A 20679-nucleotide genomic window follows, 5' to 3' on the forward strand; every position below is an offset into this window, starting at 1 on the left:
ATGAATTCACAAACAAAAGTAAAGATCACCTACTTTCTCAGCTTCTCTTAACATTAGAGGCTTCTTCATGCCAAGACCACAGTTCTGAAGAGAATCACAAGTGTCTCATTTTATGTACTCTGGGTACATCAGTCTGCTCACAGTGCAAGTTCTCTATGTGATTATGCCTCTGAAGGCTCAAGCCAGCAGTATTCTGGATAAAATGCCAGACTCATTCAATTTTGGGTGGATACATAAATTATTTATGTAGCTACATTGAAATATGCATACATTCCTTAATAAAAAAATAACTAAGTAACTTGCTTACATTTTGGTCATGCATTGCCTTTTTTTGATTTTGCTTTTATGGCATTGTTTTATTTGTTGTGAGTTTATTATTTGTTTTATTTTTATTAATTTTTATAGATTTGAAAGTAGAAGCTTCTAAAATTATTTCTGACTACATCTTTGTTAGAAAAATATTTTTCTTTTTGCCGAAATTAGAGAAAAGATACAACCAGTCTATCTATAGTTGAAGATAAAGGCATTTTTCTACTGTGAAAAAAGCCTAAATATAGCCAAGATCAAAGACAAAACATGTTATAAGCATCTTCAAGTTTCTAAGTAACTATTTTAGAGTAAATATTACTCATTGTTTTCATAGAAAAATTAAATCTGTTGATGAATTCATCAATTCTTTTGGGATTATTCAGGTAATTGCAAGCAGGCAATAAATAAACTTTCAAACCCTTATAAATTTACCTTATTTTCCTTCATACCAGTAAAGCTGAGTAAATGAGGATAAACTGTTTCCTTCAGCGCCTTCCCATCAGCAGGGTACATGCTTTTAGAAAGGCCACTGCATAATTTAAAAAGAAATTTTAAACATACAACATTTAGAAAGTCATTTTTTTAGAAAGCAGAACAGTAACATCCAAGATTCACAAGTTCAATTAAAGGTAGCCAAATAAGTAATTACAGGAGACTTTTTGAAATCACAGCACCAGCTGCCCAAGTTCTACATGGCTAATCTTATTCCTTTGCCCCCTGCTGTGGCAAACAAAGACTGAGAGCTGTCAAATTCAGGGTAAATCTTTGAGTGCCAAAGTGGTTTTGTTCTGGTTTTTGATCATTTGCAACATGCAGAGATTTTCCATAGTAACCCTCCCAAAGTTCATCTTATACCTGAACTTTTTGTGTGAATTTCCCATCTGAGCCCACCTGTTTAGCAGCTGGTAGATGTAACTGTGGCCATCTTCTGTCCAGATGATAAGTCTGTAAGCTGCCAGCACTTCCCCACCAGCAAAGCACTGACCACTCTTACAGAACTCAGTACAAAGCAAGGAGAAATCACAGTAATCATAGACCTAAGTCCAGAAAAACAACAAAATACAAACAAATAGTGTTGGCAAATTCGTTTTAAGCTAAACTGGGTTTGGGCAGTGGATCACTAAGCAGAACACGAGTTGGACTCTTTGTAGGTGAACAACTATTTTTCAAGCCTAACATGTTCTGATAATAACAAACTACTGCAAAGTTAGAGTTCAAAGTCTGAAAAAGCCATACAGTTCAAAGTTAAAGAAACTGAGAGTTTAAAAAAACCAACCAAAAAGTAGCATTAGGGTCTTATAGTCTCATTATAGGAATTAATAAAAAACAATGCAGGTTACAGATATTTTTCCATGAAAAGCCTATCCATTTACCCATGAAATTTCTCTATAAATGCTTTTGTACAGAATTTAAGAAGCCCAAGAAACATCCCAAAGATAGACTACAACTATATTATTTGAAGTTGAACCAGATGAATGTGAAAATTTTTGACCCATTCCTGGGAGATGTTGTAATCAGGTATATATGTTAAAATAATTCTGAATTATTACAAGATTACAAGAGAAATTTTGTAGTACTGGAAAAGAAAAATACAGAATTTTTACAACAAGTTTCAGTTAAAATACTTTATGTTTTCTCTAAAACTGTTACTAATTTCTTTAAATTTTTGTTACTTTATTATAGCTACAAGAAAAAGAAATATAGCCTGGGGTCTTTAGTTTTGCTGCTTCTATCAACAAACAAAGGTCCCTGGCTACTGAGGACTTGCCAACTGTGAGTACTTCTGTCATCCTTAAACAGGGTTTTTAATCTTTGTCTCCCTTTCAAATGCACTGTGGAGGGGACTATAATGCACTCAGTGCACTAAAACTGCCTAATATTTAAATCCCCCTTCTATCCAGGCAATTTGGTGTTCAACTTTTAAAGTAGAAATACATTCATAAAAAATAAAAGCTTCATTTCTTTCACACAGTTAAGATATGACAAGAAGTGTTGCAGACCTAATTATACATCACAATTTGTGAACACTTTTTTTAACCTAAAGAGAAAAACAAGCATCTGCATGTAAAAATCATATTAGCTTTTCAAAATAACCAACAATAAAACGAAAGTGTAATGCTCAATAATGTACCTGCCAGCACATGGAGGACACAACTAGAAGGAGCCTTTCCGTGTAAGTACAAAATCTCACTGCTTGACAATTTATACAGTCCAGAGATTTTGATTCCTTCTCGTACACACTTTGTTTCTCCTTTACAGCACAGAGGGGAAAAAAAAAGCTATAAAATTTGTTTCAGATATCTGAGCTTTTAGCATAGAAACAACCCACTGAAAATAACTTTCTCTTAAGAGACTTTCAAAATTCAAAGCAGCATGTATTTGTTAATTAAAAACAGAAAGACAGAGTTCACAACTAACACATAAACAGAAGAATGTAAACATTCAGTGTGGCTCAGACCATGATCTCACTTAAAGAAATGATAATGTATGTGGAGAAGGACCAAAGGCAGGCCATAAATAGAAATTGCTATTATGAGTATCTGCTATGTATTCTTCAGTCAAAAATAGCTACAATAACCTATAAGCAGAATATCAGATTCAGAAAAGCTGATGAATATTATAATTTCCCATTTGTTCTTGCTGCAACTAGGACAGTCTGAGATGTTGGTGTTACCATATGTCTCGTTTGTTTTTAACAGCTTTAAAGTGAGTGCAAAAGCAATTCATTTTCTTAGCTTTGTATTGCTAAATGTACTGTTACAACAATGTATGTATTTTCACACTTTTTCTGGAAATATCAGATATATTAAAGTCATCAGGCTGAAAATTATTCTCTGGGAATTATATTTATTAAATATTGATTAAACCACTTAAAACTGTTTTCTGTTTTTTAAGATACCAACAGTCTTAAAACCTCTCAGAGAAGGGGTATGTATTCTTGGAATCTCGGCTATAAAACTGAAAGCCATTTTCTTACAACATTTCACAGCTTAAGTTAACCCCAAGTAAATCCAACAATATTTACTAAAACACTGCTCTTTAGAATTTAGCTGGATTGTTATGAACTCTGCAGCAGTCCCTCCACAAAAAGTGGCCCCAGGCATTAAAAGGACTGCACCACACCATATGCTCCTCTGACATCTGTAATCAGTTGTTAGAGTCCTCAGAATTTTTACAACATGGCAGAAGGCTTGATCTAGGAATGTTGAAAAGGTGCACCCATGCCAAAACACCACAGATAAATCAAAACCACCAGGATGGTATCAAACTTGACAGACAGTCCTCAGAGGCCTGATTGTAGCCATGAACAAGTAGTGCTGCCCACACCCTGCAGTTTGCCAAGCCAGGCAGTGATGAGTTACCAATGTTCAGAGAAGTCTGTTGATATTTTGCCATTTCTGTCTCACTGCTGAAGTCCCTTTGTGAATCTAGCTTTTAGAGTATAATTAAAACACAAAAATTTCATCCCAGTTCTAACAATTGCTCATGGAAGGTGACAGCTGCTGAGTATATTAACACAAAAAAGAGTAAGTGAGCTTGAAGATAGAAAAATAGGACACTTGACACAGCAAGAGTCTTTTCCAAGTGAAGACAGCATTGTGAAAAGCAGACTGAGGAAAACAAAATCTAAAGGACCATTTTGAAGAGTAACAAGGGTGAAGAGGGAGTACAAAGGCCAATACTGAAGAGCTTTGAGTTGAAAGGACAGACTGAAGGGGTTCAGGATAGCAGGAAAGTGTTACAATTTAAGCATCCTGGAATATGAAAAGACAAGAAGCCTGGCCAAAAGGTTGTACAGTTGACAAGGCAAAAGCTGTCCAGTGGCCCAATTTTAAATAATGTTACATGTTTTCAGATTTTTGTAACAAAAGTAATAAAATCTATTTAATACACTCCAGAAGATTTAAATTTATTCACATTCTGCTTCAATGTAGCCTTTACTTGAGAACATTTATGTTAACACTGACCTGAATGCTATTCAGAGATGAAGACAGGTCCCACACTTTGAGAACTCCAGCTACAGACACTGCAACCAGAGAGTCTTCTGTGAAAAGTCAAGAGTGAGACAGTCAGCTTGAACCAAGTTCAAACAGCACCTGCATATTCAGCACTAAAACAAGGATTCTACTTAGGGACACTGCTTAGATGAAATATCAGGTTTACACAAAAAAATAAGTAAATTATATACAGAAATACAAAACATGTAAGCAAACAGTGAATAATGGATTAACAGAAGGCACTGAACTGTAGTATTGTGCCTGTAATTTCGCTGATATTACAAACTTATTTATACTTAAATCCAAGAAATGAGCTGTTTACACCCAGTATAGACAGGGTTTTTTCCTCTAAAAAACATATTAAATAAAACTGGGCCAATATTAGGAGACTTAAAACCACCTCTTGTTCTATCAATGAAACATTAACATCTACACAACAACTCTGTGAAACTATTTGATATTAAATCAAACAGGATCATACCATCTACTCAAAAATATTTCATCACAGCTTAATTTGCCTATATAAATACCTTTAAAACATATACCTTGAATTCTTGCAGAGTGCACAATACACATAAAATTTATCCAATCAGAAGACTGAGATGATGATAAAGCGTGAAGAACAGCCAAAGTTTTAGCATCAATAATAAGAACATCCTGATATTCTCCACAACAAAGAAGCCAGCCTTCACCTGTCATTCGGAATGAGCAATGGTAATACTGTCCAAGTGGAAAACAGAGTCAGCACACACAGATACACAAATGGCATGCAGATTTTTCACACTGAACATGTCATAATCAACACTTGTAGCATCCCTCACAAATCTAAGGCATATGTGAAACCATACACAATATTGTTACTGACACTAGCAAGGCACACAGCTTAGTAAAAGGTGCCTCACACTGAAAGCAGCACCTGTCCTTCCTAAATATTAGGATTTTTGTAATTTTTGTAAGAAAGTCCGGTGTTAATTTTCCTTATAAATTGCTAGGGAATTTGAGACTTGTTTCTCTGAGAGCCCCCTCTCCAAACATTTAATAAAGCTCCTGTCATCAAGTTGTATGAAAAGGAAAAACCAGGTAAAGATGCAGAATATTCATAATTAAATTTTTCATAATGAATTTCTGGTTACTTTCCAAGAAGGATTTCTACTCCATAGGATATTCTTCATTCTGACATTAAACATCCTAGTGTTCTTTCTTTCTTTGCAATCAAGAAAAAACAGCAACAACAACAACAAACCACCTAGACTCTTTCTTAGCAATCACATAAAGGAAAAAAAAACAAGCAGACCAGGCAAAGGAACAGAGTGCAGAGTGACTATGACACTTTCTTTTCTGCTAGGTGTTTTATATGTGCAAGGACACCTGCATTGCATCTCTAGATGTAATGACAAAATTTTTATAAATGCATAAGCAGCCATCTCAAAGCAGATTTACATTTAATACTAACCTTAAATAAAGGGAACGATCATGTAGTCAGGCAAAAATATCAGACAACCCAAAAAACTGCATCTTATTTACAAATTTTCTGTACAGTTTTGTTTATATAATAATTCTTGGTTTTTTCAGTCAACTAATTGAAGTATGAAAAGAAAAGTACTATAAATAACTGGAAATAGGATAAATAGTACTACAACTATTATGAATAAACAGAAGCAGAAATACTTAGAATTTACAATTACTGTTACCATTAAATTAGGCTTGAAATAGAGGATTTTTATAGTCAGCAATTCCTCTGAGAAAATTCCATGATGGTTAAGATCCACGAATGTTTAAGTGTTGACCCTGGTGTTAAATTTCATTTCAAATAGCAAATATTCAGTTTGCACTACTTGACATCTGCCATTCATAGCTAAATTATCTACACTGAACAAAAGAAACCCACTAGAGCAGATAGGTTGGTAGTTCAATTAAAACCAAACATTAACTGCAGCACAAACAACCTTCCCCCATGGAACAACAAGAAAAAATATAAAAAATATACAACAAAACACACACACAGAAAAACACAATTTATTATAACTATCTGAAGGCTTCATTTGAAGAAGAGCTTCCCCTCCTAACAACATCTACTTGTTCCTAAGAAGGTTTTCCTGTTAGATGTTCCTATTTTCCTTTAGCTTTCTTGCCCAAGTTATTAAACAAAAACAATTATTAGCCACAACTATGGTTAGCTCACTTCTAATAGAGAGGAAATATCTATTTTCTACAAGTATTTGCTACACCTATTTGAAGGTTAAGAAAAAATATTCTGCCTCTGATCTTCACATAAAAAGGTACAGATTGTCAGCTAATCAGCTTGGCCAGATTTGCCTACTTCCCTGCAGAACTTGTCTGTAAACTCATCTATTAAAATACAATTAAGTACTAGAACACAGCAGGTCATACTGCACCTCAAATTATAATTTAAGTATTGTTTTGTGTACATACGTCCATTTAAGGAATACATACACTTAAAGCCTATGCACAAATAAAAGTGTAGGATAATTCTTAATTCATGTTTTTTATATAGATACATGTATGTAAAAAAAAATTAAGCTAATCTTCCATAATTCTTGCTGGCAATATATCCAAGCTTTTTTTTGAAAATGGGTGAAGGCTTCTGGAGATCAGGAATTCAGCACCAAAACTGTTCAAAAGTTTAAAAATCAGTCTTTCAGCAGTTTGTCTCACTGATTACTTTGGCCAGATTACTTGTAGTTTTAAAATGTCATGAAAAAGCCAGCATCAAACTTGAAGATTCCATGCAATTTTAACAAGACAAGAGCAAAGATTAAGACCATTTCACTTGGCTACCTGATGCACAAACAGTAAGTTAATCAATACTGCATTTCAAATATTTGCAGCTTAAAAGTAATCAGTCTGATTTGATTAAGGAATTCAGAGGAACATAGAAGTCTCAATTCTTTTCTTAGAAGAAAAAAACCTGAAAAAGAAAAACTACTTATGTTGTGACAGGGTCTTTTCTCCTATGTTACAAGCTATATATTTAAAACTGTTTCTGAAAAATAGCACGTTAATAAAGCAAAACTCTTGCAGTGAAGGGAGACCCCATGAGAAGTTGCTATACTTACATGGATTGCTGTGTGCCTATAAGGAAGCTTTGCGTTCTCAATGCACTGTCCACTAGTGACATTCCAAACACACATCTCCCTGCCAAAGATAACTTCATATTATTCTCTGTCATTTCCACTCAATTGGCTGGAATAATGTTGTGCCACCAAGTTTTTCTTTAGTGCTGTATTTAAGTGCTGTCTGGTCATTTATAAAGCTTTTTGTTACAGATTGCTGGGTAAGAAAATGTAGTCATTAGCAGGGGATGACATACAGTATCTGTTTCTTTTTGTTTTGGTAATTACACCCTGCTGCCTTGCAACCAACCTGACTTTAAGACCAACTCTTCTCCACAACAAATTGTAGGTATGCTGCCATTGCAATGCTCGTCAACATGTCACTGTAACTGTCACTGGAACTACATCCTCCTGAAAATGATTCATTTCACTGAACTAAACCACACGTTTCAAGAGGCATTATGCATCTTCTCCCACATCAGGCTTCAGCTCTTGAGCGGAACAACTTTTGTAAAGAAGAAACAGCACCACCATGAGGCTGTTGCCAAAATCTGCTCTCAATACACAACCACCTGAGCACCTGTGCGACACTACAGCCACACCTGGGCACATTTAAGGTTGTTTGAGAAAGACATTTGGGCACACCTTCCTTATCTACACATTATTCAAAATGCAATGGGAATGATTACAAGAGACAATCAAATTAAATTTTGTAAATGAGGCTGTATGAGATATGTTACCATAGTTCAGCAACTGAACGTTAAATTTTGTTGCTTTTAGATGTTATTAAAAAAAACCCAAAACATTACTTCCAGAACTGAAATATTAATTTCACTGTTTATGACATTATATTGTAAGAAATTTTCTGTATCAAGACTTAAAGAATATATTGGGTAGAGTATTTTATTATATAAGAAATACTACTTTGTGATTAACACTTTAACCTACCTACTTTCCCATTTTATGCTAAACTCAGTATTGTTTCTTAATATTTTTCAGCTGAGAAATAGCAGCATCAAAGTTGGTAGATCCACAGTCAGAACTTAAGTGAAAGCTTTACACTGTTTGTTAAACATTTCAGAGCAATGATTTTCTCCTTGTTTGTATCAGAACTTCACTGCTTTAGCTACATCACTGTGATATATACCTACAAACATGCACAAACGAGACCAGTATGGCAGAATGTACCTTCAGTTTCTGGGTGATGTATTCAATTTACTGTGGGTACTAACTAATAAGGAGTGAGCAATATCACACATTCATACAGCTGTAGGACAAGTCTGTCCTTTATAGGACATCAGTGAGAAATCATGAATCGTTAGATTCATTCATAGACTTCCACATTAGAAGTACAAAAAATAATGTTCAATATTCATTCTTTTGGGATTAGTCAATTGTAGAAACTCTGAAAATAATCTGGAGTGGAACATGGAAGATTATTGTAGAATCATCTTCCACACAGTTTCTTCCATCCACACTACAAGGTGATGGAAGCTTGAAAATGGCAGAAGTGAATTATTCACAAGCCAGAAAATGCAGTTTGGCAAACCCTCCATCTCCTGAAGACAAGGCTTCCTATTTGTAATTATCTCAACTTCATGTTGCAGCCTTACAGAGACCAGTGATGGATGCTTTGCCCTTATGTAATACAGATGAGAAGTCAGCAGTAATTTGGTAAAAGTGAACACTTAAATGGGCTAGAAGACAATTCAATCCTACCTACACACATTCCAAACAAGTCTAATGATCCCTTCAGAGATAAAATCTTTACGTGTGAACATCTCTGTATGGTATACCTATAGCAACACCCTCATTTGTGTCTTAACACTTTCCACCCCAGTTTCTTTGGAAATACAGTATCTTTGCTGTCAGTACGATCTGGAAGCAGTACTGCTCTAACAGACCTTCAGAACTGCGATGAAAAAGCAGTTTCATCTCAGAACCCTTGAGCAGAACTGTAGAAGGGCAATACAAAACTGGTTGTGTAGATTTCTCACCCTCTCTGTATAAACATAACAAACAGTACTGTTCAGGACTACCTGTCCAGTGAGGCAGACTAATCTTTCGAGATTAAGAAGCCTGGAATAGTTTTATTGCAGGTTATCCCTTTCTTGTGTATTCATGATTGAATGAGAGAATCAGACAGGGATCCTAGCAGCTGGAAAGGATAAATAAGCTACTCAGTAAGAAACCAGTAGCCTTAAGGTGCTGGAAGGTACAGCCTGAAGGACAATTGACATGTACTCTTCATGGAAAGCCATTTTAACAGAGCTGCCCTGTTAATTAGAAAAGATAAACCACTTCAAAAAAAGAGGGAAATATAATTAAGCAGCCAGACAAAATTGCTTAAGAAAGCTCTTAAGAAAGCAAGCAGCTAGCCCTAACTATTTTCAACAGATGAAATCCTAAACGGAAGGTCTTCAGACCCCAGCTGAAAAGGTTATCCAATATTCTGAATCGTACCCTAGCAGAAATGCAGGAACTAGTTTGACTCAAGTGACAGGCTCTATGATAACAAATACATGGCAGGAAAGCTGCAAGATCAGGGCCCTCTAAAAGGATATTCTCCAAAACACCACACAAGTTTTAAAGACAGAAAAGGAGCACATATGCCTTTAGTTCATGGCCATTCTGTGTTTCCATACTGACTGAGGAACCATAAACCAGACCAGACAACATTAGCCTCTTTTACTGAATCGGTTCTCAAGACTGAGTTCAGGAAGAAACAGAAAAACACCATGATATTCAAATGCTGTTGAACTTGCTGATGCCCTCCAATAGCCAAATAACTTCCTTCTGAATAGAGTCTAGGCATCCCCTTTGAATAATTCCTTTTTTCTGTCTCCTAAGTGGATATGTGAATCTGCCAAACCTTTCTGTTGTCCATGGGACAAGTTCTCAGTTGGGCTATTGTATATAAACAATGTAGTCACAATCCTAAGTAGCTGCTATCAATTTAATATCATAGAATTAGATTGAAACATTTCTGCAAATGCATAATCTGACCTACACTTGGCACACATTTCATGATTTAAGAAATGAAAAATTGAATATTCAGTTACCTACCCATTTTCAGTAGCACTTACTACATACGGTTGTTTCTCAAACTCTCTTGCTTTTGCCAAACAAGTTACAGAAGCAGTATGGCCAAAGAGAATTTCTTTAGATGAAATCTAGAAGAATAATATAATGATTTATCTTAAACAATTTCTGTATAAACTAAGGATATCTAAAACCAAGAGAATATTAATTGTAGATATATATAATTGTCAACCTGCTTGATATTCTTCTGTTCTTCAGTCCTATTTCTAGAATGCAGAAAGATATGAATGAATTTTTATGCAGTTTGCATAAAGCTAAGATTTTTACTCATTGCATTCATCTTCTGAAGAATGTATGGAGATCAAATGTTATAAAACAGGCAATGTGCAAAACACCTCTGGCCTTGATCCTACAGCATGCACCAAAAGTGGCACAGAGAAGACACTGATAAACCAAAGCTCTTAAACATGTGTTTCATACCAAATGTTTAAATAACCTCTCTGATTATCATCACTGCATGCAAAAGTTTTAACTGGAAAAGGTAGCCTTATAGAAGTGCAAACCAAAGCAATAATTTGCATCTTAATTACATCAAAAAGAGAAGTTTCATCTTACTGCTTTTCCATCTTGGCAGACAGATTTCTTTTTACAAGTAGACACTTGCTCTTTAAATGACAGGTCACACTCAGCAATTGATTTACAAAAGAAAAAAAAACCTTCACAAGACAAGAATCATGATAATTGTACATATTTACTTGCTGTCATTACTCAGAGCACACAGTCTCAATTTATAATCCACAGGTCATGCTAATCTATGAAAAGTTCTCCAAAGTCTGCAAATAACAGGTTGCTCATATAGACATTTCACTTTCTGCTTCATGAGTTTACTGTAACAAATATCACACCATCTTCAAAAATTCATCTGAGTAAGTGCAAGTCTGGATAATCCTATTGCCAATAATAAAAGATAAAACTCCAGTTTTCTATTTGGCAAACTGCAGCACAGTGGACACAAACCTGTAAGTCTGATGAAAGATCCCAGAGACAAATTTGTCCTTCCTGGCTTCCTGTAACTATGGTCTGCTGGTCATCTGTGATCATGACAGCAGTGATGCTGTGGGAGGGAGCTGTTCTCCCCCACACGGCCACAGCTGGTACCAACGTTCTCATGATCAACACCTGAAAAAAAACAAGTCATGACGATTAAGTAAGATTAAACACAACAAAAAAAATAACCTTAAACGGGGGAAATTTACTCAACATCTGGAAAGCAAAGCTACAAAATATTGCTGTAAGAAGCTGATGCTGCATTGAAACATTTTCTTGCTATCGCCAACATGACACTAACAATTTCAGGGACCAGTATTATCAGAATACTGAAACATCAGCAACAAGAGTAGTGTGCTGCTCCACGCAGCCTGGCTTAGCTCTGATGGGCTCACGTTGTTCTCCCCAAATGTGGCTGGTGGAATACACAAGGCCTCTCCTGTTCCCTCCAACCAGTGCTGCTCACTGGCAGCAGCAGAAGCCAACTGCTGGAGCAGAGATGGCACAGGAGCAGGCTGCCAATATGGTCTTGCTTCCTGACAAGAAAATGAGATAAAGGGCTGAGCTACTGAGAAAAAAGGGTGAAAAGATTGGTATGGCACACTACCGAGGTCCTGCCATACAACCTTGACAGAATACTAAGGGCAGAGGAAGAAGAATCTAAGAAAAAATTGAGGTCATGAGTTCATTAGGCTAAATCCCACTTAAGTTTCATTTAAAAGCTCTTTGTGGATATATAAAATACTGAGACATGTTATTGTTCCCAGCATTAGAATCTCACTTTTTTTTTTTTTTTTAAATCTCCAGCCATACGAAGTTACTGGTGAATACTGAAATCCTTCTCTCTTGCATTTTATGCCCTGAAACAAAATCTGTTCTGGACAATCTTTAATGACATGTTTTTAGTTATCAGGTAAGCTAAAAAAGGTCGCCATTTTCTAAGGCTCATAGAGGGATGGCTGCCAAAAGACTTTGATAAGCCAAATCTTTCATCTTTAAAATGCATTTGCTTGCATACCATGTAGTCATTTATACTTGCACCATGGGAGTGTTCAATTAGTGTAAAACACCACAAGGAAGCACAACTCAGGTTTGTACAGCACTGAATATTCAATATGAAGTCATAAATTTTATTTTCTTGTAAGGGAAGCATAGAACCAAGCTCAATATTCTTAGCCAAAGACCTTGCTGAGCAAGTGATGAGTAACAGAGAACTCAAATTAACCAATGTTAAAAAGAAAGCAAACTGATAGAATTTGGTATCATGGAGATGGCCTATCTGCAGACAGTTTAGTTACTCTTGAGAAATATGAATAAAAACCTACTGAAAAAACACTGGTTTAATTTAGACTGAAATGTTACAAGAATATTTTCTATGTTTTCCTTTACATTACAACTGAAGCCCAAGAGAAGGAAAGCAGAAGGCACATGAATTTTTTGTATTAATACTGTTGTTAATATTTTCCTCCACTTATTTCTCAGTTTTTTGGATTGAGATATTTTGATGCACAAGCAGTTTGAATGAAACCTTTGCTTCTTAGTGTAACATAACTTCACTAGAAATACAGCATATCCACATGGACACATTTTGTCTGACAATACTTAGCTTTACCAAATTTTTTAGTGATACTGATGGCACCTAAAGCAAACTTTTTAAAAATAAAAATCAACAGATATTTATCAGACTGTTTCTTTTTAAAAGGTAAAAGCTGTTTTCACAAAGTCAAATATTGCCCAAGGCATATCAGAGCTGCATGCAGCTTATCAGCACGTGTCAAATTCCTCCAGCTCTGCCCACTCAAGCATGTCTGATTTGCAGTATTAACCCATAATTCAACTTGAAATCACGTTTCTCAGTCCTACTGCTCCTTTCTCCCTGCTTACAGCCTAATAAGCTTAGTTGTGCTGCCCTTATAACCATACTGCCAAAGGGTGCTCTCTCATTACTGAAAAGCTCTGGTTTTAGTTAAAACCATACCAGTCCATCTCACTACTAACTTGTTCCATCTCTACCATTCTGTCTCTGGTTCTTTTTCACACTGAAACCACACCACAAAACACTGTTACCTTGGAAAATCATCCAAATTTTCACAGCTTTGAGGACTTTGGTTGTACTACTTTGGTAACTTTGGACCATTTGTGTAGTATTAAAGCTTCATTTGGAAAGCTGAGTACACCACCTCTCATTCTGCAGGAGCCATGAGATATTTAAAAGTCTAATTGAGAGCTTTAAGAGGCCAGAAAGCCGAAGGTCTGACCTTGAATGCCTTACTAAGCACATATTTATGCAAGGTCTTTTCCTCATCATTCAGCTTTTTTGACTAGGACTGGTCAAGAAATGACAAGAATGAAAAAGGTTAGATTATACCACAAAGAATCAGTGCCATCATAACTTAACATATACTTTCCCCATATATATTAAGTGTATCATGACTTTGACTCCTCTACTGACCTTAAAACAAAATTAAACAATTGTTAGCTTCTCTGTTGGGCTCATCTCAGACCTTCCAATCACTGCTACATAATTACTGCTTAACCTCAGGCACACATCCCTTCCTTGAGCTGTGTTTTCTGGAAGCAAAAATTATAACCTTAAAGCCAGTGGCCTGGGAACATGAAGGGTCAGAAGGGCAGAGTGGCTGAGGTCTCAGGAGCACGCACACCCATGCACTCACAGTGATCTGAAGGGAGAAATCTGGGTACTGTTTTGCCTCCCTGAATACTGCAACACACGTTCCCCACTGGTCCTTGCATAAAAGCCTAAAGGAAGCTTCACTGTGTGACATCCTCAAGGTGTTAAATTATTAGCTACAGTTGTAAGAATGACATTTCTTGATAAAGAAAATACAAACTCTGATCCTCCAATGAATTTAGAAATAATACTTCTGATAAATAAGGTACAAACTAAAGTCCTTAAAATGAGGAGCTGAACTCCCCCCGGGGACCTACTCTCAAACTCTCAATGCTGGTTGTCACAAACTTCTTTGTCATCGCTATAATTCACAAAACCATATCAAATGCAAATTCATAGTTATTTATAGGAGAAAGACACCTTACAACAAACTAGCACTTTTCAGGTAAAAGTTAACCTGGCAAAACAATATTTTTCAATTGATAGCTATATTTATATCATGTTTCCTGCACATTCCAAGCTGTCAAGAGAAGGTCACTTTCTTAAAAGTCCAGTTAAATGTCTGGGAATCAATGCAGGCACAAAGCGAAACAAAACCATGCAGAAATTTGCTTTCAGTCCTGAAAATATTAAGATGTTAGCAGAATTCAGCTGTTTGCATTGGAATCAGTAAGTTACCCCCATTATATTTATCCTTGTAGTAAAGGAAACCTCAGGAAGTAAAATTTAGGCAGAGCCTCAATTTTTTCATGACCAGTTCCTATGGTTTTTGTGTTTCAATTTTGTCTCATTCTCCTGTTCCTGTCTGTTCTCTGGTTTTGTTCGACTCATTCTCTTAGTTTCTACACAAGAAAATAAACTTCTATCAGTATTGGTTTTACTCTTAATACAAAGCTAATCATTTTTCTTAAAAGTAGCTTTGCAGTCTACTGGTCCATTCTATCCTGCTTCCACAACTTTCTCTATTTTATGATGTAAATGTTGTACTCTCCTTAAGGATGCTGCACACCATCTCCAGTAATCCACTGTAAGATGTGATGGGAGACCCTCAAGACCTGTTGGGCTACACCCCGAAGGCTGCAGTCACTGCTGAGTGACACCCACACCTCCCTGGGGACAGGGATGTCCTGCTCCTGCAGTCCAAGGGAGCAGGGCACAGGGACCAGCAATCGATACAACCCATTTTAACCGGCAAGAAGCACCTGGTAATACCTTGTTTGTATTTCTTGAACGAGTGACACAAGAAACACTTATTTCATTCCACACAATAATTCACCACAATCAGAAGGAGCACAGTAAGGGCAACACCATCTCCCAGCTGCTGATTACATCAAAGGTTTGCTGCACAAATTCAATTTTATGATGTTAATCTCAACCTGCCACTCAGAAATTTTCTCTGAGGGATATGATTTTTTTTCTCTGGATTTCATTTTAAGAATGATTTTCTTCTTCTACAATCAATAAAGATATGTTTTCATCAAAAGACTCTATCTTGGCAGAATTCAATTGGCCGTCTCAAAACCTTTTGGTGACACAATATTAATTAAGATAGTTTATGTTGCACCTAAGCTGGAAAATGGGGCACTGAAAACATAGCAACTCAACACTTGTGCTTTTCACACTGTCATAAGATACCGAAAACAATCTTCACTTCCTTGAAGTTCCTTTTTTACCTCATAAACTGTTACATTATATTAAGCTCTGCAGAAAAAATATCACAACATGCTTTTTGGTAAGTAGATAAATCAAAAATGTGTCCAAAAAGATAAATTTCCACTTTCTTCAGCAATCATTAAAGACGTCAACAACGTAGCAGCTGTTCAAACATGTTAGAAAACAATTAATGTGTATGAGCTAGGAAACTTGGTTTTAAATCCTATATATCAAGGATATAAACTAAGCTTAATTAAAAAAAAAGAAAAATATTATGCAAGTGTGTGTGTGTGTGGAGTCATAAAAGACATCATCCCTTAAAGAAAAAAACCACATTTACTTTTACTGTCTGAAATATGGTGTCTGAATGTCCTATCAACTACAAGAATGGATATGTTCAGGAAATGAAACTTGCTTAGGCAGTATGCAGAACTACACACATGCGAGTTATTTGTCACTCCTAAAGCATCCAGCACAGGAAAACGATCACCTTAAGTCACCTCCAGTGGAGTTACATCCAAATGGTGACATGCTTTGCAGCAGCAGACTTTCCATCAGATTTGAGGACAATCACACACCAATTCTTACAGGAAAGCACATGTAACACAAAGGGCCATCAGTCTCTGCAGAATGTAAGCTTTGATTTCTGTGAAATTGCATCTTACTCAAAGATTTTACCCTCAGTTTTATACACATTCAGTCATGCCTGGGTTTATTGAAAATAACAGTCTTCTCTGCAAGAAAGAGCTCCATCCTTATGCTAGCAAAGGAACTGCTCCTTACATTTTCTTAATTATAAATTCTTTTTTTGAGCAGAAACACATTTATGCCCTTTGAAGAGCCAATGATCCCAACATAATCCCATATGAATCAAAGGACCTACCTAAGGTAATGTCATATCCAAGTTTATGGCCTCCAGAACTTGGAAAGTGTAGAGAGTAATAAACTTTGAGTCTGTGTCAAAATATCCCACAGATGTAAGCAAATTCACTTGTAAACAACAAAGTTTTGACTGACTTGCACATTTATGAAATATCACAAATTCTGTAATGAACTACCCATAATTAGAGAATTTATCCTTATTTACCCTGTTTTAACACAGAAAAAAACATACAATCTGGTAAAGTCAAGACATGTGAAAGCTAAAACCAGGATCTCAACCTGGCAGGTAGGGAATATGAATCAAAGTTTTAAGTCAATAATTTTGTTTTCTTTACGTGACCTTGAATTCATTTAAGACAAAAAAGCCTGTTGATCATAGAAAGGTGATGTTTTTGGTTCAGCTACACTGTACTCTGGGATGTTTAAATAACAAACAAAATTGGAATCAGATGGTGAAAATAAAACAACCAGAACATTTCACCAGCCCTTGTTTTTTCACTTACCATGTAATAACCATTAATCAATGGAGTGAGCAATTGCATCATAGTGAAGATTCCTAAACTCTGACAAGCTCTTTTTCAATTCTACTCTTTGGATACTCTCAGTTAACAAACAGACCTCTCTGCAGTGATCTTTGCTACAGGGCACGCAGCTGTTTAGTGTAAACAACTCTGAATGACTTGTTATATACGCAGTCTAACCTGCTTAAGTAAAAAGACACTGTTTGTTATAAAGCAGGATTGAAGTCCAAAACTTATTCAATGCATTGCAATCCATGGATTGCAGTTTTCCTTACAGTGAACTTCAAGTTCTAGCACTGAAAAGTCTTTAAATGAGAAAAACCTGTTACTGGCACATAATCAGTCCTACTGTCACAAACCTTTTGGGCAGACTTACCTCACCACAACAGACATTTTTTCAATGAGTAATCCCAAAAAAGACCACTGTTCTGTACCAGGGATATCACTGACACCTTAGAATTTCTACTACTATTTCTAGCACCAACTAAAAAGTAATCATAATGGAAATGCCCCAAGATTCTAACTGAGGCATCCTGATTAATTTTTAATTGAGCAAGTCTCAAAAAAACCCCACCCTTTAATCAGAATTATGTGCAAGAAAAAATGGGACTGCTGAAGAAATATTTTAAAAATATGTATGCTAATACTTTGCATCTATCCAATAAAGAATACTCAATAATGAATCACCAAAACAGCACAAAAAGCATTTTCACACTTCAAGGAGCTAATATTTTGCACTCTATGTGTTCTCATATTACTAGTTTTCTCCAATAAATCCAGTAGACAGATACATGCCAAGGCAATTGATGGAATCTATGTCATTCACTAAACTACCCTGAAAACAGAGGTACAGACATCAAACATCACGGACCAGAGCTGAAAGTTACAAAGCCGGTACTATATGTACAACAGGCCATCAAAACCTCCCAGAGAGGGGTGAAATCCACCCAAGTAAGAAAGAATAAACACTGCACAGGCTAAAAAGGATTCTCACCCACCAAAAACAGCTTTGGGGAACCCACTATTGACAAACCTGACCTGAGGAAGCGGAGCTTTAAGGCCGCACAGGGCATCTCCAGCGGGATGGGGGCCGAGGGTGCTGCAGCGGCCCCGGCACGGGCGGGAGCGGGGCTCAGGGGGCTGCAGCCGCCCCGGCACGGGCGGGAGCGGGGCTCAGGGGGCTCCAGCGGCCCCGGCACGGGCGGGAGCGGGGCTCAGGGGGCTCCAGCGGCCCCGGCACGGGCGGGAGCGGGGCTCAGGGGGCTGCAGCGGCCCCGGCACGGGCGGGAGCGGGGCTGAGAGGGGCTCCAGCGGCCCCGGCACGGGCGGGAGCGGGGCTCAGGGGGCTCCAGCGGCCCCGGCACGGGCGGGAGCGGGGCTCAGGGGGCTCCAGCGGCCCCGGCACGGGCGGGAGCGGGGCTCAGGGGGCTGCAGCCGCCCCGGCACGGGCGGGAGCGGGGCTCAGGGGGCTGCAGCGGCCCCGGCACGGGCGGGAGCGGGGCTGAGAGGGGCTCCAGCGGCCCCGGCACGGGCGGGAGCGGGGCTGAGAGGCAGCTGCCGGGAGCTGCCCTTACCTCCAGGGCTCCCAGGCACCGCGGGGCAGCGAGGGCACTGAGGGGACGGGAGGCAGCCGGGACAGGTTTTATCCCGCTGGGCAGCGGCAACAGCGGCACGGGCGCCGCGGGCCGGATCCAGCCGGCGCTCCCCAGCGGCACCGCGCCCTCAGCCCGGCGAGCTCTCGGTGAGCAAAACATGGGCTGGAGAAAACTACGTAGGGAAAAGCCGGGCAGCATCGCCCCCACTTGCCGCAGCACAGGCAGGGGCGCCCAGTCCGTCCCTCAAAGCTGCCCGCGGGGCGATGAGGCACGAGAAACTTTTCCCCTGCCCGCCCTGCCTCAGGTACGGTGATAAGAACATTTCCGCTGGCAGGAGGAGGGTGTGGGTGATTTCCCGCAGCTGCCGAGGGACGGGCAGCAGCTGTGGCGGTCTGAGGGCGGTCACCCAGCGAGCTGTGTGCGCACCTGGTGGCATGAGGGCTTTGCATCGGCAAGGATGCGTCTTGTAAGTTCAGGTGTTTCTGTTTGAAAACAATAAAAAAGCTGCACTGAATGAATACCGTAAGAACGTGAAACGTGATGAGTATTCAGTCTTCTTCTTTTTTTAATCAAAGGTCAGTCTCAGAGAAGCTCAGATCTGCAGGAGATTCTTGTGAGGAGCTGAATGGGCTGTGCAGTGTGCAGGTGAGTTCATCTTAACTCAGAAATACATAGTCACATCTAGGGCTGCAAACAACATCATGAGACTTATAATATTTAAAAAAAAAAAAAAGAGAGAGAGAAAAATTCTATTCTCTAAAATCATGTCTTCCTACATCTGTTTGCCTAAAATCCACAGGGAGTTGGAAGGATGTCAAGAGATTGACCTATATTTATATTGCCTATGGTTTTCCTGTTTTAATGTAATAAATGTAGTAGCTAAAGTATGTAATGTTTTTATTTTAGTGTTACTGAATTCAGATTTACACCAAGACTTCCCCAAGATACCTGCCTTGTCTTAAATAGTAATGTTCTCAAAAATGCTAATGTGGTTACAGCCTGCATCAATAGGCTATGCTTTGTAGGTAAGTGAATGCAATAAATAAAGACAAAAACATGAAAAGTTTGTCATCTATTGAAACATATTTGTTGCAGACTTTCTTCCTACCACTTCTGGAGTTTGGATTTCAAAATATTTTTAATACAATAAAATAAAAAAACTTTGAAGATGAGACTTCTTAAATCACTTCAGCATATGAATCAATTTACATAGACAAGTTACAGGTCCTGAAAATAGAGCTTTAATGTAAAGAGTGATATTTCATTAAACTCCATCAGGCCAAGTATTGAACACTGAAACATGGTATGTCAGGTGAAAACTCACAAAGGTACCTCTTTTTCTGGGCTCGCTTATGGAGATTTTAGTAACAATCATACTGAAAGCTAAATGAGATACAAGTCAGCTGACTTTAGGAAACTTAATACTATTTTTCTCAGAAAAGGTGAACACTAGCCCTTTAAAGTCAATAGTGGTAACTGGAACCTCAGCTAAAGTTTTTGTAGTCAAAAAATGCTATTAAGAAAGTGAAACAGTTGTGTGAGACCAAGTAATCTAATGGATAAGCTAGATAGGGGTTGTGCTTTGTGACACTTCATGTGAGTTGTGAATTCTGCCTATGAACCTAAATAAACTATTTTGACAGCTTCTCCTTAATCATTGATACATGGAGGTTTCCCTAACAAAAACTGTCACATACGTTTTAGCACAATTTGACACAAAGGGAAGGTTACACCAAAGGCTTTAATTGCATCTTTTGCTCAGACAGGGTCACAAAACTGTATGATTTCTATTTTGTCTTTCAGCATTGCATTTGTTGCCTCAGGAAAAACAACTCACTCCATAAAAGTAGTAAATATTAATACCATAGAAATATATTTTGTACACTCCTAGTATGGTTGGGGTAAAGACCATCTAGTTCCCCTGGG

At 37.9% G+C, this 20679-nt stretch overlaps 1 protein-coding gene across 5 annotated transcripts in view; it reads right to left on the reverse strand.

The window, feature by feature from the left end:
* WDR72 (WD repeat domain 72) overlaps positions 1–19166 on the reverse strand; it is a 99587-nt gene extending 80421 nt beyond the window's left edge. Inside the window, exons 1-9 of one of the 5 annotated variants that reach the window (XM_063412539.1) lie at positions 18733–19166; positions 11441–11602; positions 10448–10554; positions 7385–7463; positions 4853–5027; positions 4278–4354; positions 2441–2560; positions 1201–1346; positions 742–838 (exon numbers count right to left, since the gene is read on the reverse strand). In XM_063412539.1, the coding sequence (XP_063268609.1) occupies positions 742–838; positions 1201–1346; positions 2441–2560; positions 4278–4354; positions 4853–5027; positions 7385–7463; positions 10448–10554; positions 11441–11602; positions 18733–18951 (1182 nt within the window). In that variant the 5' untranslated portion in view covers positions 18952–19166. Of the gene's footprint in view, positions 1–741; positions 839–1200; positions 1347–2440; positions 2561–4277; positions 4355–4852; positions 5028–7384; positions 7464–10447; positions 10555–11440; positions 11603–16638; positions 16681–18196 lie in introns of those variants that run through there. The other 4 variants (XM_063412541.1, XM_063412542.1, XM_063412540.1 and 1 more) reach the window with 4 other exon arrangements.
* Between the last annotated feature and the right edge of the window lie 1513 nt (positions 19167–20679).

Source organism: Prinia subflava, chromosome 15, assembly GCF_021018805.1.
Source record: "Prinia subflava isolate CZ2003 ecotype Zambia chromosome 15, Cam_Psub_1.2, whole genome shotgun sequence".
Lineage (NCBI taxonomy): Eukaryota > Metazoa > Chordata > Aves > Passeriformes > Cisticolidae > Prinia > Prinia subflava.